General features: G+C 34.4%; 1 protein-coding gene across 2 annotated transcripts in view; it reads right to left on the minus strand.

Annotated features, from left to right (window-relative positions):
* The window catches only part of RASSF8 (Ras association domain family member 8), a 136,784-nt gene that overhangs the window by 10,589 nt on the left and 107,158 nt on the right, over positions 1-19,037 (minus strand). For both annotated transcript variants that reach the window (XM_044228396.1, XM_044228397.1), the window contains one exon: positions 15,653-15,859. In XM_044228396.1, coding sequence (XP_044084331.1) covers positions 15,653-15,755 — 103 coding nt within the window. In that variant the 5' untranslated portion in view covers positions 15,756-15,859. The remainder of the gene's footprint in view (positions 1-15,652; positions 15,860-19,037) is intronic.

Below are 19,037 nucleotides of genomic sequence, written 5' to 3' on the forward strand. Positions count from 1 at the left end.
GGAATCATTACATTAGATGAGTTATATTAACAATTTAAAAAAACCCAATTTAGCCATAATTAAATATGAAGCTGATTTTTCCAATGCTTAATGGTACTGCTGCCCTAGGAAAGTATCTTAGAAGAAGATTATTTAGAATTGCTTCTACTGCCAGTTCTCCCTTTTTGTTAAATAACACATATTTAGTGCAATTAGGCAAAAAGAAAAAAAAAATCCTATCCAGCAATATAAAAAAGCTTTTATAAAACATAAATGAATTAATAGCTTTGATTTTATTATAAAAATTAGGTTTTAGATAGGTTATGTAAAAGTTAAATCCCATAATCATTATTCTTAATACTATGCTTGGCAAGGCCCTAAAGATCCCATTTCATTTGGAGAGATTCAAATTCCTCCTGCAAAACTCCTTTTCAATGCATTTTATTAAATGGATACATGTAGTTATACCTGGCACACTATCTTGATGGACCCCTAAGAATAACAAAAAGGAGTATCTATCCATACCCACCTATCTACATATCTGCAGCATTTGTACTTAAGGCTGTTTGCACTATCTAGAAATGTATGAAACGTAAGTAATGGTACAAATATAAAATATTGACTATACTTTTGAATAGTTGAAGCAATTGTGTGATCTCAAGGATCATTAACTTCATATAATAAGGAAAATCACATAAAGAGACTTTAACACATTAGTAGAATCTTACTGGATGACTGACAAAAGGAGATAGGGTAACAGATTACTCTGACTCAATTTAAAGAAGAATAGTATGTGTAACTGGAGTATTATGAAGTTTTTGAAAATATACACCAAAACTCAAATACGGGTCACCCAAAAACATTATGCCCTTATTTCAACCACTCTTTCAATAGGGCAACCTTTTTTAAAAAATAATTTTAGGAAATTTCTTAGAGCCAAAGAACAAAATCATGATTTAAAAGTCACATCTTGTTATTTATTCAATAAATCTATACTGAACACCAAATATCTGTCAGAAATAATGTTAGGCCCTGGGGGTTCTATTAATCATCAACCCTCTTGATAAGATTTAGCTTTAACTTACATTTGGTTTTTTCTTCAGTTTCAAATACTTATTACCCAAAGATGAATACTGTACATTATTCAAAAGAATATGACAGAGAGTTTGCATTAATCTCTTATGAATTTAATGCTAACATATCCTCCTGTTTCTGGACATATTAGAAGTAGTAACAGGTTATTCTTAATCATGAAAAATCTATCCAAGCATACTGCGCTTTTCTGATAACAGATACTTTGCTCCTTGAGCTATATAAACATTTTGGATTCTTATATAGACTCCAGTAAACATAACTAATCCTTCTCATAAAGACTTAGAATTCTTACAAAGAATCTTGATCACTGTAAAAGAAATTACATTGTATCATTTTATAGTCTGTTAAATGGTTTTGATGCTTACACATATATATGTATGTAAAAATAAAAGATATATTAAAAATAAAAATATATAATATATATGTAATCCTAATTGGTTTTATGAGATAGGCAATATAGCTTTATGATCCTCAACTCACTAGTGAAGAAATCAAAGCTTTAAAGCAATCTTCCAAACACATCCAACTATCCTGCAAATTTATCAATGAATTTTCTATAAGTCCTGAATGTAGCAATTAAGATAGCTTTAACCACGGAGTGTTTGTTTCATGATGACAGTGTCAGAATGTAAATATCTCTGAGTATAACCTATCAGCCCCCTGTGCACAACTCTTAGCTAAATCATTTACAGTTTATTTTCCCAGTGTGTTGATGAGTCACAGAATTATAATGTAGTCACAGAATTACTGCATATTATTTTAGGAACTATGTAGGATTATATGATAAGTTTACTACTATTAAAAAATAATGAAAACATAAAATTTATTGATTTCATAATGATTATCATTTACTTTGCCTATATTTGCTAGGCACTATGCTACTTACCTTGCATAAATAATTATTAACCAAAATAACAGCTAGCACTATCACTATAGACCAGTAAGATTTGGAGGATATTTTGTTAATATAGAATAAGCTAACCCATCCTGTCTGATGCATGCTATGAATTACATGTTTTCACATTAATTAATGTTTTATGTAGAAAATCCAAAAGGTATTTAAAATTATGAATGATTACATTATTGTTATAAATATCAAAACTGTAAAACATGATCTTGGCTATAAAAAAGCAGTATATCTTACTATTAAGTGTTTTTACTTCTTATTTCAATATAATTCAATAAATAACTATATTTCTTAACAGATGTCCACTGAGATTACAGGGGGTATAAGCAACAGAGTATAATAGTAGTTAACAGCAGGGTTCTTGAGTCAGACTATTGGTTTGGATCCCAGTACCCTCCTTACTAGCTACAGGAGCTTGTGCAGGTTATCTGATATCTGTGCCTTAGCCTGATCATCTCTAAAGTAGAGATAATAACAGTGCTTTCCTCATAAGACTGTTATGAGGATTAAATGGTGTGGACCATTTAATTCACGATCCAGTAAATACAAAATGATGCTTTAAAACTATCAAGAATTATGGAGAGTAAAATCTTTTTTTTAAAGCTCATCTAGAGGTATATAAAAAGTGCTGCTCATAGTGATTACTCTTAGGAGATAAGGTCATTTTTTTCTGCTTTACTCAAAACAGTCTACAATGAATAGTATTATTTTGTAAACAGATACAGTATCAATACATTTGTAAATTTCTAAAATTGATAATTTATGCATAAATTAAGAGTTAAATGTGGCAATAAAAATATTATTTTCCTTATCTTCTAAAGGATCATATAATTCTAGAGATGGATGAAACATTAGGTGGTCACCTAGCTCAGTCTGTAATTTATAGGAAAAAAAGCTTCAAAAAATTCATTCATTTATGCACAAATATGTAGTGAGTATCTGTTACTTAGGCATGGTTTTAAACTATGAGAATAGATAGTAACAAAACAGTAGTAAGCAATATACAATACACAAAAAGTAAATGTAGGTCTACTGTCCATTATGCAACAGTTTTAAGGACAGATATGCTGAAAATTCAGAACTTTCTGGATTTTAGAAAGGCAACATAGTGCTATCCTATATGTCTGTAATCAAACATATTAAAAGGTATAAAGTAAAATGTATCAATCTTCATATCAAATGGAATAAATATAAATTAAAAACAGCCTCATATCTAATCAGAGCAGTTTTTACCACCAAATGAGTTCAAGACATTCCAGTCACAGCTAACTTCAAATGAAGTATGATAAACTTCAGGCTTTCAGAAATGTTTAGATTTGAAAATGCATATATTATATGTAATGTCAGGAATGATAGGTGCTTTAGAGAACACTAGAGTATGGCAGATAAAGAGTCTGTGAGTGTATAAGCATGTGTGTGTGCATGTGTATATGTACATGTGGTCAGGGACATTTTTTGTGAGAAGATGAGATTTAAACAGAGATCCAAGGGAATGAATTATGAAAATATCTGGGTGCAGAGTATTCTCAGCAGAGAAAAGAGATGAAAAGACTGAGGCAGAAATGTCTTTGGTGGGTACAAGAAGGGACAGTCAAAAGTAAGTGGTATGAGATAGGTCAGACTGGTAAGGAGATGAAGTATGGATTCATGAGAGTCCTGAAGACCATTATACATATGGACTTCGGAATTTTCTGAGTATGAAACCACTGTGGATGGGAGGAGGTTTGAGCAGAGGAGTGATATGACTCATATTTTAAAAGTATTACTTTAAAGATAGATACATACAAGATAGATACATACAAGATAGATACATCTGCCTTTAAAGGCAGATACACACACACAATGGAATATTACTCAGCCATAAACAAGAATGAAATCTTGCCATTTGCAATGACGTGGATGGAACTAAAGAGAATTATGATAAGTGAAGTTTGCCAGAGAAAGACAAATACCATATGATTTCACTCATGTGGAATTTAAGAAATAAAACAAATGAGCGTAGGGTGGAAAAAAGAGAGAGAGAGGCAAACCAAGAAACACACTCTTAACTACAGAGAACAAACTGATGGTTACCGGAGGGGAGGAAGGTGGGGGATGGGGAATAGATGATGGGGTTAAAGGAGTGCACCTGAGTACCGGGTGTTGCATGTAAATGATGAATCACTGAGTTGTATATCTGAAACTAATATTATACTGTATGTTAACTAACTGGAATTTAAATAAAAACTTTTAAAAAGTATTAACTTTGAAAGAAAACTGTAGAGAATAGGCTGGAGGGGACCCAAGATGATGCAGGGAGATGAGCTGAAGGCCACTGCAAAAATCTACATGAGAACTGACGGTGGCTTACATCACCGTGTTAACAGTGGCTGTGAAGAGAAACAAGATTTTGCATATATTCTGAAGGTAGTACAGATAGGATTTGTTGATGGAATGGTTGTGAGATATTATAACAAGAAAAGAAATGAAGATAACACAAAAGTTCTAATTAAAAGAAAAGATTTTCATTTCCTGAGATAAGGAGAAGGAAGAAATTTGAGGGTAGGCAATAGTTGAGATACAGACACTGGAAGTCTGAGATAGCAATTAGTCATCTTCTAGAACTGTTTACAATACCGATTAACCACTAGCCACATGTAAATTTTACGTAAAAATTCATTTCCTCAGTTATACGAGCCACATTTCAAGTACTCAGTAGCTGCATGCGGCTGGTGGTTACTCCACTGGACAGCACAGATAAAGACCACTACCATCCTTGCAGAAAGTTCTACTGGACAACACTGTTTTAGAAACTATGTTTTACTGATTACTTACTTTAGGCAAAGCAATGGTGTAAGATGGATAAATAAGCAGGACCCCTATGTCAGAGGGACTTCCAGAGAAAAGAAGTAAGTATTAAATAGTTAAACTAGAATTAAGTATAAAATGTGCTTGTTTGAAAACTGATTTTTAGGGCACCTGGGTGTCTCAGTCGGTTAAGCGTCTGCCTTCGGCTCAGGTCATGATCCCAGGGTCCTGGGATAGAAGCCCCATGTTGGGCTTTCTGCTCAGCAGGGAGTCTGCTTCTCCCTCTGCCTGCCACTACCCCTGCTTGTGCTCTCTCTCTGTGTCAAATAAATAAAGTCTTTAAAAAAAAAATAGAAAACTTACTTTCTTGGGGCAACTCATATGAAACATGGCTTTTAAGGAACAGTCCACTTCACCTTGGACCCCAGCCCCAACCAATTGTTTCTATTAAATGCTAACTCTGATCCCAGGACAAGGAGATACGGGAACAAGATCACAAGAAGTGAGAACAGAGAAAAATTCTGAAACTTCGTACTTTAAATGGTACCAGGCAAAAAAGGAGTATGAATCAGAAAACCTTCCCCTCAGTCTCCTTGATTTCTTCCTCCTCTTTTCCTCTCTAATCTTTTGTTAGCCATACTCTACTTAAGTTCTAAGCTACTTGAGGGCAGAAATACATTCTTTTCATATTTGGGGGATATTGTAAAAGCAAATGCATTTTCTGGACTATAACTTGAAACAGATGAACAGTCAAAGGCTTTCTGTTTCACATACAGATTTGAGAAGCAGTTTGAACTGTGAAATAATGGCATTTCTGGGATAGTCTATGGGAGAAACAAGACAAAATACTCAAAATTGGGAATGTGTCAAAAGCCCAGCATATATAGTGACCAAACACACAGTGCATGGCAGGGCGGTTTAGCTACTTCATGCCAATTAAAGGGTTTCAATTATGTTTTTATTTTGTTACTCTGTCTCATAATTTGCATGTGTTCTATTTCTACCACCTAAATATAACCTGTCAAGGTAGTCAAAGATGAGAGTAGAAAGGATTTCTTTCCATATTATTAGATTAGATACTAGATACTAGATACAGATACATTCAACAACTGTTACCAAATTATGTTTTGTCTTTAGCTATTTTCTAACTCGATTCCATTGATTAACAGCACTGAGTCAAAAAATGCTCACTGCCATATATATTTGCAGATTGTTAACTTATGTAAATATTTTTACATCTTGGTGGTTTCCTTAGAGAAATTTTAGCATTCCAGGAAAATCCCTCACAATCCCTAATCAAGAGTATATCTTGGATGCTTTCACCCCATGCACCAAAAGTGTGGATTTAAACCCACGAAGGTATTCTACAAGTTGCTTCATTATAAATTTTTTAGAAATATCTGCAGCTTGGTCAGTCAGTCAATACTCTGCTAATAGGATAAACTTTTATTGTGTTCAGCCACAGAAATTCTGGGGTTGGATGTCACAGCATTAATTTTTCCTAACAACCCTCTTATTATTTCTTACAGAGGAAATAAGGTCAACATGCTATAAAAGTCTCATTTAGTGTTTAAACTTTGAATAACAATAACTCACATTACAAGACAGAGAAATATATAAGTACACATCAGGAGCACATTACATTTGATGCTGAGAAAGTCTGACGGCACCAGAAAAGCAAGAGTCAACCATCCTCAGCTGGCTGCCAGCTGAACCATCTCTCAGGTGAATTCTGAATTCCATCAAGTATTTATGATACAGAAAAAGAGTTGTTTAGCCAAGTTTGGAGATATACCATAAAAGCTCTGTATTCAAGTTGTCAATTTTTCAAAAACAGGTCTGGACTGAGCTAACAGACAGCAAAAACTGAGGTAGATTCAGTTAAAACTTTTAGCTTGTTCACAAGCAAGTACAGTATACTATTTAGTCCAAATGGGCAAATACACACTTTGTACATCTGGACACTTTCCCCTTGAAATTATGTGCAGAAAATGTGGAGGCCAGATGGACAGATGCAGCTAGGTGCACCTCTCAGCCTCCCTGTATAATACATTTATGTTCTTTTAAACCACTGCCCTTGGTTTGAGTCTCAAATATAACAAAGAAAGTTAGATTTGACAATTGCTAATTTTAGAGTTTTTACTAAGCGGAAAGAACCCAAAGATGAGTATTTTTTTTAAAGATTTTATTTATTTATTTGACAGAGAAAGATCACAAATAGGCAGAGAGGCAGGCAGAGGGAGAGGGGGGAAGCAGGCTCCCCAATGAGCAGAGAGCCCAATGCGAGGCTCGATCCCAGGACCCTGAGATCCTAACCTGAGCCAAAAGCAGAGACTTAACCCACTGAGCCACCCAGGCACCCCCAAAGATGAATATTTTTATTTAAATAAATTATGTGGGGCTTCCCCCCCTGATTTGTTGATTCTTCTCATCAGTCACTGAGGTATATTTAAAAATCTCCCCTTAGAATGTTAGTTTCTCTTTCTAGTTCCATTGGTTTTACTTTAATATATATGTATATTTAAAGATTTTATTTATTTATTTATTTGACAGAGAGGGAGAGAGAGAATATGCACCGAGGTAGAAGCAGACTCCCTACTGAGCAGAGAGTCCATCCGGACCTTGAGATCATGACCAGAGCCAAAGGCAGACACTTAACTGACTGAGCCACCCAGGTGCCTGATTATATTTAAGGCAATTAACTTGTTGTATGTAAGTTTGCAATCTTTTATCTTCCTTTGAATTAAGCCTTATGTATGCTAATATAGTAGTCTCTTCTTTGTATTGACCTCTGTCTTAAAACTATTTTTAAAATAGTAATATGCCTAAATGACTTTATTTTGGTTAGTATTTAATTGGGTCTTGAGACAAACTACCTCTCAGTTCTTATGTTTTACCTTTTTTTCTATCTTTAATTTTTTAATTTTTATTATGAAGTACGGCTGGTATACAATGTTTTATCAGTTTCAGTCAACACAGTGATTTGATTCGGTGTATTATTCCCTGCTCACCACAGTAAGTATAGTTACCATCTGTCACTGTACAATGTACTTAAAATATTATTGACTATCTTGACTATCTACTTTTCATCACTGTGACTTATTTTACAACTGGAATTTTCTACCTCTTAATCCCCTTTACCTACTTGGCCAATCCCCACAACACCTTCTCTCTGGCAACCACCAGTTTTTCTCTGTATTTGTAAGTCTGTTTTTGTGTTTTGCTTTGTTTTTCAGATTCTATGTATCAGTGAAATCATTTGGTATTTGTCTTTACTGTTTGACTTATTTCATTAATACCTTCTACGTCTATCCATGTTGTTGCAAATGGCAAGATCTTATTCTTTTTTGTGGCTGAGTAATATCTTGTTACACACACAGACACACACTCTGTTCTGCATTTATATACATCTGTATACACACACACACACACACACACACACACTACTTTATCCACTCATGTACTGGTGGTCACTTAGGTTGCTCCTGTGTTCTGGCTATTATAAATAATCCTACAACAAACATAGGGTGCATTCATCTTTTCAAATTAGTGGTTTCATTTCTTCAGATAAATACCCAGAAGTGGAATTACTGAATCATGATATTTCTACTTTTAATTTTTTGAGGAAACTCCATGTTGTTTTCCATAGTGGCTGCACCAATTTACATTCCCACAAACAGTGCACAAGGAGTCCTCTTTTTTGCCACATCCACGCACACACTTGTTATTTCTTATCTTTTTGATACTAACCGTTCTGACTGGTGTAAAGTGGTATCTCATTGTAGTTCTGACTTGCATTTCCCTGATGATTAGTGATGTTGAATGTCTTTTTATGTGTCTGTTGGCCATCTGTGTTACCTTCTTTGGAGAAATGTCTATTCAGGTTCTTTGCCCATTTTTAAGAAGATTTTCTTTTGGTGGTGAGTTGTATGTATTCTTAATATATTTCGTGTATTAACCCCTTATCAAATGAATCACTTGCAAATATCTTCTCCCATTCAGTAGGTTGTCTATTCATTTTGTTGGTGGTTTCCTTTGCTGTGGAAAAGCTTATTTTTGTGTAGTGTGTGTGTGTGTGTGTGTGTGTGTCCTTTATTTCTCTTGCCTGAGGAGAATACCCATAAATATGTTACTAAGGCCAATGTCCAAAACTCCTTTTAGGAGTTTTATGGTTTTGGGTTTCACATGTAGGTCTTTAATCTACCTTGGGGGGAAAAAAACTCACCTTGAGCTTATTATTGTGTGTTGTCTAAGAAAATGGCCCATTTTAATTTCCTTGCATATAGTTGTCCAGTTTTCTCAACACTATTGAAGATACTACCTTTCCTCATTGTATATTCTTGCCTCTCTGTCATAGATTAATCGACTACGTAACTGGGTTTATTTCTGGGCTCTCTATCTTGTTGCGATGATCTCTAATAGTACCATATGGTTTTAATTTTTATGAACTCTGTAGTGTATCTTGAAATCTGGGACTGTAAAACCTCCAGCTTTATTGTTCTTTCTCAAGACTGCTTTAGCTATTCAAGATCTCTTGTGCTTCCATACAAATTTTAGACTTACTTATTCTAGTTCTGAGAAAAGTACTATTTGTATTTTGATGGTGATTGCACTGAATCTATAAATTGCTTTGGACCATATGGACATTTTAACAATATCAACTCTTCCAATCCATGATTATGGTCCATCTTTACATTTATTTTTATTTCCTTCAATTTTTTTGATCAAAGTCTTAGAGTTTTTAGAGTGTAGGTCTTTCATCTCCTTTAATTTATTCTTATTTTATTCTTTTTGGTGCTACTATAAATGGGATTATCTTAATTTCTCTTCCTGCTACTTCATTATTAATGTATAGAAACATAGCAGTTTTCTATACATTAATTCTGCATTCTGCAACCATACTGAATTCACTTGTTAGTTCTAACAGATTTTTAGTGGAGTCTTTAGGGTTTTCTATATGTAGTTACGATGTGATCTGCAAATAGCGAGTTCTACTTCTTCCTTATGAATGTGGATGCCTTTTGTTCCTTTTTCTTTTCTGATTGCTGTGGCTAGGACTTCTAGTACTATGTTGAATAGAAGTGGTGAGAGCAAACATGTCTTATGTCTAATATTAGAAGAAAAGCTTTCAATTTTTCACCACTGAGCATGATGTTAGCTATGGGTTTTTCATATATGGCCTTTTTAAAAAAAAGATTTTATTTATTTATTTGATAGAGAGTGAGAAAGAGAATGACAGGGGAGAGGGTTAGAGGGAGAAGCAGACTCCCCATGGAGCTGGGAGCCCGATGCAGGACTCAATCCCAGGGTTCCGGGATCGTGACCCGAGCTGAAGGCAGTCGCCTAACCAACTGAGCCACCCAGGTGCCCCCATATATGGCCTTTATTATGTTGAGGTATGCTCCCTTTAAGCCCTCTACTGAGAGTTTTTTTTTTATCATAGACAGATATATTTTGTCAAGTGTTTTTTCTGCATCTATTGACACAATTATATGATTTTTTTTATCCTCCCTCTTGTTAATACGAGGTATCACATGGATTCATTTGTGAATAATGAACCATCCTTGCATTCCTGAAATAAATCCCACTTGGTGTTGAATGTCCCTCTTAATGTATTACTGAATTCAGTTTGCTAATGCTCTGTTGAGGATTTTCGCATCTATGTTCATCAGGGATACTGGCTTGTAGTTTTCTTTTCTTTGTAGTGTTTGTCTGGTTTTGCTACTAAGGTAATAAAGGCTGGCCTTGTTGAATAAATTTGAAAGCTTTTCTTCCTTTTCTTTTTTTCAGAATAGTTTGAGAAGAACAGGTATTAGCTCTTTAAATGTTTGGTAGAATTCACTGATGAAGACAACTGGTCCTGGACTTTCATTTGTTGGAATTTTTTTTTTATTACCAGTTCAACTTTCTTACCAGTAATGTATTTCTTCAGGTTTTCTATTTCTTTCTGATTAAATTTTGAAAGATTTTATGTTTCTAAAGATTTATCCCCATTTCTTCTAGGTTGTCCAATTTGTTGCCATCTAATTTTTCACTGTATTCTCATAATCTTTTGTATTTCTGTGGTGTCAGTTATTATTTCTCCTCTTTCATTTCAGACTTTTATTTATAAATACATACATACATACATAATTTTATTTACTATCTCTCGTTTTTTTTTTTTTTCTTCCAGAATCTGGCTAATGATTTGACTATTTGATCTTTTCAAAGAACCAGCTCTTATTCTCATTTTTTTTTTTTTGGTCTCTATTTCACTTATTGCCACACTAATTTTTATTATTTCATTCCTTCTACTAACTTTGAGCTTTGTTTGTTTATTTGTTTTCCTAGGTCCTTTAGTTGTAAGTTAGATTGAGATTTTTCTTATTTCTTGAGGTAGGCCTATATTAGTATAAATATCCCTCTTAGAACTGCTTTTGCTGTGTCCCAAAGATAATGAACAGTTGTGTTTCCATTTTCATTTGTCTCCATGCATTTTTTTTTTTTTTAAATTTCCTCTTCAATTCTTTACTGACCGACTGGTTGTGTAGTCCTCATGTGTTTGTGTTTGGGTTTTTCCAGTTTTTTTTTTCCTTGTAATTAATTTCTAGTTTCATACTGTTATATTCAGAAAAGATGCTTAATATGATCTTAATCTTGTTAAATTTATTGAGATTTGTTTTGTGACCTAACATGTGATCTATCCTAGAGAATATTTCATGCTCATTTGAAAACAATGTGTATTCTACTGTTTTTGGGTGGTATATTCTGTATATATTTGTGAAGTCCATCTGGCTGAATGTGTGGTTCGAAGCCAGTTTTCTTATTTTCTGTCTGGGTGGTCTACACATTGATATAAATGAGATGTTAAAGTCCCCTATGGTTATTGCATTACTACCAATTTCTCCCTTTAAATCTGTTAATATTTGCTTTTGGATTGAACCCTTTTAATCACTATATAATGACTTTATCTTTTTTTTTAATTATTATTTTAAAAATTAATTAATTTTTAGCATAACAGTATTATTTTTTCACCACACCCAGTGCTCCATGCAATCCGTGCCCTCTATAATACACACCACCTTGTACCCCAACCTCCACCCCCCCGCCACTTCAAACCCCTCAGAATGTTTTTCAGAGTCCATAGTCTCTCATGATTCACCTCCCCTTCCAATTTCCCCCAACTCCCTTCTCCTCTCTAACTCCCCATGTCCTCCATGCTATTTGTTATGCTCCACAAATAAGTGAAACCATATGATAATTGACTCTCCCTGCTTGACTTATTTCACTCAGCATAATCTCTTCGAGTCCCATCTATGTTGCTACAAAAGTTGGGTATTCATCATTTCTGATGGAGGCATAATACTCCATAGTGTATATGGACCACATTTTCCTTATCCATTCGTCTGTTGAAGGGCATCTTGGCTCTTTCCATAGTTTGGCGACCGTGGCCGTTGCTGCTATAAACATTGGGGTACAGATGGCCCTTCTTTTCACGACATCTGTATCTTTGGGGTAAATACCCAGGAGTGCAATTGCAGGGTCATAGGGAAGTTCTATTTTTAATTTCTTGAGGAATCTCCACACTGTTCTCCAAAGAGACTGCACTAACTTGCATTCCCACCAACAGTGTAAGAGGGTTCCCCTTTCTCCACATCCCCTCCAACACATGTTGTTTCCTGTCTTGTTAACTTTGGTCATGTTCATCATCACTAGTCCTCAGGGAGATTCAAATTAAAACCACATTGAGATATCACCTTACACCAGTTAGAATGGCCTTTATCTTTTATTACAGTCATTGTTTTAATATCTATTTTGTCTGATGTAAGTATTGCCTCTAAACGTGTCTTCTGTCATGAATTTTTCTTTTATAGGCAAGATGGGTCTTGTTTGTTTATTTATTTTTTTTAAATCCATTTTTTTTGGCACCTGGGTAGCTCAGTGGGTTAAGCCTCTGCCTTCGGCTCAGGTCATGATCTCAGGGTCCTGGGATCGAGTCTCGCACTGGGTTCTCTGCTTGGCAGGGAGCCTGCTTCTTCCTTTCTCTCTCTCCCTGCCTGCCTCTCTGCCTACTTGTGATCTCTCTCTGTCAAATAAATAAATAAAATCTTTTTTTAAAAAATTATGTTGCTACAAAGTTGGGTCATTTTGTCAGCCTATGTTTTTTGCTTAGAGCATTTAGTCCATTTATATTTAAAGTAAATATTATAAAGTAATGTAAAGTAAATAAAATTAAAATATATTTAAAGTAATTATTAAAGTATATTTAAAGCAATTAAAAATAAATTATTAAATTTATATTTAAAAGTAATTATAAAGTAATGATAAACTATCAATATATACTTATTGCCATTTTGTTAATTTTCTGGTTGTTTTTATAGTTCTTCTCTGTTCCTTTCTTCTTCTGTTCTCTTCCTTTGTGGTTTGATTACTTTCCTTAGTGTTATGCTTGGATTTCTTTCTCTTTATTTTTTTGTGTATCTGCTATGGAATTTTTGATTTGTGGTTACTATGGGATTCATATTTAACACCCTACGTATGTAGCAGTCTGTGTTAAGCTGATAATCCCTTAAGTTCAAACACATTCTAAAACACTAAATTTTTATTCCCCATCCATATTTTATGTATATGAAATCATATTTTACTTCTTGTGTATTCTTTGACTAATTTTTATAGATATGATTGACTTTTACTATTTTTGTGTTTAACCATCATATTGGCTTCATACATAGTTGATTACTACTTTTATCGGTGAATTTTTTTCCTTTCATAATTTTCTCATTTCTAATTATGGTCTTTTCTTTCCATGTAAAGAATTCCCTTTAGCATTTCTTATTAAGGCTGGTTTAGTGGAGATAAATTCCTTTGTTTGTCTGGGAAATTATCTCCCCTTCAATTCTGAATCATAACCTTGCTGGGTTGTAGGCTTTTTCCTTTTAGCCGTTTCAATGTATTGTGCCCCTATCTTCTGCCCTGAAAAGTTTCTGCTGAAAAGTCAGCTGATAGCCTTATGGGGTTTCCTTTATATGAGTTCACTTTTCTCTTGTGGCTTTTAATATTCTCTCTTAAGTTTTTGCTATTTTAATTATGTGTTTTTGTGTGGACCCCCTAGGGTTCATTTTGTTTGGGGCATTCTGATTCCTGGACCTGGATATCTGTTTTCACCCCCAGATTAAGGAAGGTTTCAGCTATTATTTCTTCAAATAAGTTTTCTGTCCCCTTCTCTCTTTTCTTCTTCTGGGGTCACTATAATGTGAATGTTATTGTGCTTAATGATATCACTGAGTTCCCTTAACCTATTCTTATTTGTTATTATTATTCTTTCTTTTTGCTGTTAAGGTTGGTTATCTTCCATTTTCCTGTCTTCCAAATTATTGGTCCATTCTTCTGCATCCTCTAATCTGCTGCTGATTCCATCTAGTGTATTTTTCCTGTCAATTAGTGTACTCTTTAACTCTAACTGCTTATTTTTTATAGTTTCTATCTTTTTGTTGAAGTTCTCATTGAGTCCATCCACTTTTTTTTCAAATCCAGTGAGTACCTTTATGATCATTACTTTGAATTCTTTATCGGGCTTGTAAAAGGGATAATTAACTAAATAAGTTGGTTGCAAAGAATATGAAATAAAATTAAATGCCTTTATTTTCCCTTCTTTAAATATTAAACTTAAGTCCACAAATATAATTAGGCCAAAATGCAAGAAAATTTCATTGACTAGGAATTTTATCATTGTTTTAATATGTGTACTACACAGTATTTAAGAAAAATCAAAAGATGTCAGTATTAAAAAGAAAGTCTCTATCTTTGCACAGGGCACTGTCAATTTCTTAACTTCTAGAAATGCTTCCACAAAATGTTAAGGTGTCACGGTGCAGGGTGACTTTTCTCTATCATGAACAAATGCAACATGTTTCCAGTATATACTAGCATAACATAAAGTAAACTTGACTAGTCGCTCAAGACAAAGAAGCACTAAGCACCTAACATGGTGCTGAAAACAATTTCTTTTTAATACATGTTTGCTAAATGATGGACTTATGATGCAAATATAAGCTATAGCCCACAGTATTGGCTTTTGCAATGTTTATACCCTCATCATATTCCAAAAGGGTTAAGGCAACTAAAAAACATGAATAAAAATGATAAAGATAAACACACTGAGAAGAAAAGTTGCAACTTTTCTTCTTAGTAGGTGAACAAGATGGAGCTAGTAAGCATGTACTTGATAACTTCATCTGCACTGTAAGGTAAGATTTAAAAATGAACATATTATCTTTCTGTTGAAGGACCATGTTATTTGCTGCATTTTTCTTTTCTAAAAATAGTCAGAATAAACAGAAAATGGGATTTTTCCTAATCAGGGGTCTGGGAACTAGGAATCCATGTTTTAGCTCAAGAAAATATTTTAGGGGCGCCTGGGTGGCTTAGTGGGTTAAAGCCTCTCTGCCTTTGGCTCAAGTCATGATTCCAGGGTTGGGATCAAGCCCCGAATCAGGCTCTCTGCTCGGTGGGGAGCCTGCTTCTCCCTCTCTCTGCCTGCCTCTGCCTACTTGTGATCTCTCTCTGTCAAATAAATAAATAAAATCTTTAAAAAAAAAAAAAAAAGAAAACAAAAAGAAAACATTTTAGTTCCACAAATCATTGTTTAGGATAAACAACAGTAGAACAGAAGGCAGTGCAGACTCTAGTCTGAAGGTCAGTAAAATCTGGGGGGAGACAGAGAATAAGTGTGTTTATAGATTTATTTAAGCATGGGGGAATAGTAATAAGTAAAAGCGTACCTGCAAGTTGTATTATGGAACCAAATAAACAAAAAAATAGAAATTTATATTTAATACAAACAACCATAAACCACAAGAGGAAGTATAAACCACTTTATCGCAGATTCCCAGAAAGTCCACTTACCTATCGCTTGAGCTAAGGCTATTACAACCTCCTGGCAAGTTGTAACTTCGGTGACCCCACAAACAATCCTCTGAACTCCATCCACCCATACTTTAAGTTCCATGGTGTAGCAGCCAGTCACTTAAGGGCCCTGAGACTGGTCATCAAGGTGTCAGGTCATGTCGCTGGCTATGGAAATATGGGGAAGGCAGAGTCTTGTGTAGTCAGCTAAAAAGAAGAAAAAACATTTTTAATAAAACGAGTCTTTAAATTTCTTTTACTAAGTATTATGTAAAATAAATTCTAATATCTAATAATCCTACTACCATTAATGGCCATGTACATACTTACTTTATAGAACTGTATTTGGTAGCATGAATACAACTATAGTCACCTATTTATGACAGTGACTCATATTATTATAATTTTCATAATTATAATTTTAATTATAAAATAACTCTAAGAAATCAAAAAGTAACTCTAAGAAATCTTACTTACTTGACTAAGCCCTACTGCTCAACATATAAGCTATTTCTTTCTTTAAAAACAAAAACAAAAACAAAAACCTCATTAGGATCATTTGCAAGGTTAAAAAACAGTTTTTGTCATTTTTTGAAAAATAAACCAGTTGAACCAGTTTCCATAGCCTTGGGAGCATTTGTAAATGTTCACAACTCCATTGCATTCCTTTGTTTCATGTGTCCCTTGCCTCCCTCCCTTCCCCGAAGGACTGAGTGTGGTCTTCAACACTCAAACTCCAACACCAACCACAGCATAAGGCACAGGTGTGCAGAAAGCAGTTGATGGAAATTAATTTCTTTACTGGCTGACAACTTCCCCATGTATGAACTGCTTGTCCTTTTCTCATTTGTTTAACAGCGGTTTGACAGTATTCTTAAATTATAAGAGTTATTCTAATAATATAAACCTCAACTTTTTGTTACACTTGCTGTTTCCCCATTGTTTGATTTTTTTCTTTAGCTGCATTATATATATGTCTTTCACATTCTCACATAATCAAACCAAATGCCTTGATTTCTTGTATTGATTAGAATGTTATTATTAACTGGTTAAAAATCAATTGTACACAATACTTTTTCCTGTAGGTTTTTAAAATCTCAGCTCTTCCTGTGTTAAAACTAATCAATCTATGATTTGTTTGTCTACTGTCTTATGATTCTATTTTCTTATTGGTTTTGAAAAGAATGGTAAGTTTATGAGATGTAATAAACATTGATTTAATTAAAATGATTTAAATTTATTTAAAGGTTGACGATGGAACTGGTGTTTCAGGATCAATGACTTATTGAAAAGCTTATTTTAAAAACACTAAAAACATGTCTAGTAAAAGTCCTTGTGCATTTTCTTAAAAGACCTAAGATAGTTCTAGGCCACCTGTCACCTGGGTATATAAGTCAGAACACACATGAGTGAAGGAGAATAAACCTATTGCTCTCTCTAGAGAAGGTACAAAAATACTTTTTTTCATGCTGAAAACAAGGGAAAGGATGGACTGTTTCCCACTGTGTTTATTTGGCTCCTTCTGCCTCCACACTGAAGTGCCAAGGTGGTTTCATAAACCCCCTGTATGCCCAGAAGAAGAGCCACTTGCCTCTGACAAGCTAATTTCCACAACTGTGTTCCTCAGTTATGAAATCCCGCAAGAGGCTAAAGTTTCTGGGGTGTGAGGGCGGGGGGTGGGTGCTCCAACTTTATTTGTAAGAAATCTTGCAAATAAAGTTAAACAAGTTTTCTTTCTTTCTTTCTTTTTTTTTAAGATTTTATTTATCTGACAGACAGAGATCACAAGCAGGCATAGAGAGAGAGAGGAGGAAGCAGGCTCCCCGCTGAGCAGAGAGCCCGATGCGGGGCTCGATCCCAGGACCCTGCGATCATGACCTGAGCTGAAGGCAGAGGCTTAAACCCACTGAGCCACCCAGGTGCCCCACAAGTTTTCTTTTTACAGTTATAGTACTCTGAGCATTTAATAGGCTGGTGCACACTTGAAATTCCAAATGAGAGGTTTATATATGCTACTGTCCCCAATCCATTTAAAGACCATTTAAGGAAATGAAACAGAAGAGTTCTGACTTAAAATAAGAGATTTTTTCCTTCTCCGCCAGGTGCTCTATTTACTAAAAATAGAATATGTATTATTCTTTTTGGAATAAAATTAAGATAAAAAAATAGTCACACATTAATATATTGTATTAAATTAATATATTAAAATTAAATAAAAAACTTAGCTGAGCTTAAAAAAACTAAACTGAATTAAAATTTATTTAATACGTAGTCCATTGTTTTGCATTAAAAGATCTTAAACTTGGGAAACCTAGCAAGAAAGATCTCATTAAAGGCCTCCTCCCCCAAAAGAAACCTATCATTTAAAAGAAACTTATGAGGTCCATTTTTAAGTTCTATAAAGATTTTAGTACACCACCTCTTATTTTCTTATCTTGAATTATCATTGTTTTACCTCAAACTTTTAACCATTAAGTGAATACAAATGAACATAGAGCACATGCACATCTGTTAAATATTACAGAGTATAGTAATGTTGTGGGAAAACATTGAGCATAAATAATATTGCTTAGTTGATATAAACTTGCAAGGTGTTTATCCTCTTGATCAGAGACTTCCTACCACGGCTCATCACAGAGAAGACCGGCATCTGCATTTTTCTTCTAACACCATTAATACTATCTTTCAAACTGAAATCCTTAAGGAAAGTAAAAAAGATGCCTTAATAGATCAGATCAATGAACCACATGGTCCAAAATTTTATTTCTAGCAGAGCCCCTGTTTTCCAAATATGGCTTCTGTCAAGTTTGGGGCTGTAGTAACAATCATCCCCCTAGCTTCCCTCAAAATCATGGTGTTATTCATGAAAGTCATTTGAAGAATCTGTCTTCTCGGTGGAAGCCCCTACTACTCCCTTCTGTGCTGTGGTCCAGAGCCCAACTCCCATGATTTGCTCCCAGCCCCAGAACTAGACTAGAGGGAAAACGGAAGTCCTACACTGTTGGTGCGTATGGTGGACTGCTCATCATTGGGACTAAGGACTCAAGAAGCTAAGGGGCTTTGACATCTCAGTTGGAATTTGGAATAAATTTTTCCATGGAAACAATAATGTAGGTAGAAGTAAGGTTCTATTGCAAGGGTATTATTATAATATAGTTGTTATTGTTTTTACCATAAGGTTTCTATATTCAAATCATTATTATTTTAACTATTATAATGAAAAATTAGGTTTATTCAGTAACATGTTACTGGGAACAAGTGTTCTTTAGTTAAAAACTATTTATTACCTTGAAAGCATATTGGAATTAAGCATCTACATTTGTGGAGACCCATTCCCCCAAGAACAGTGCTTTAATGAAACAATTTTAGCCAATCCTCATTATTC

This window comes from Neovison vison, chromosome 12 (genome assembly GCF_020171115.1).
Source record: "Neovison vison isolate M4711 chromosome 12, ASM_NN_V1, whole genome shotgun sequence".
NCBI classification, from domain to species: Eukaryota; Metazoa; Chordata; class Mammalia; order Carnivora; family Mustelidae; genus Neogale; species Neogale vison.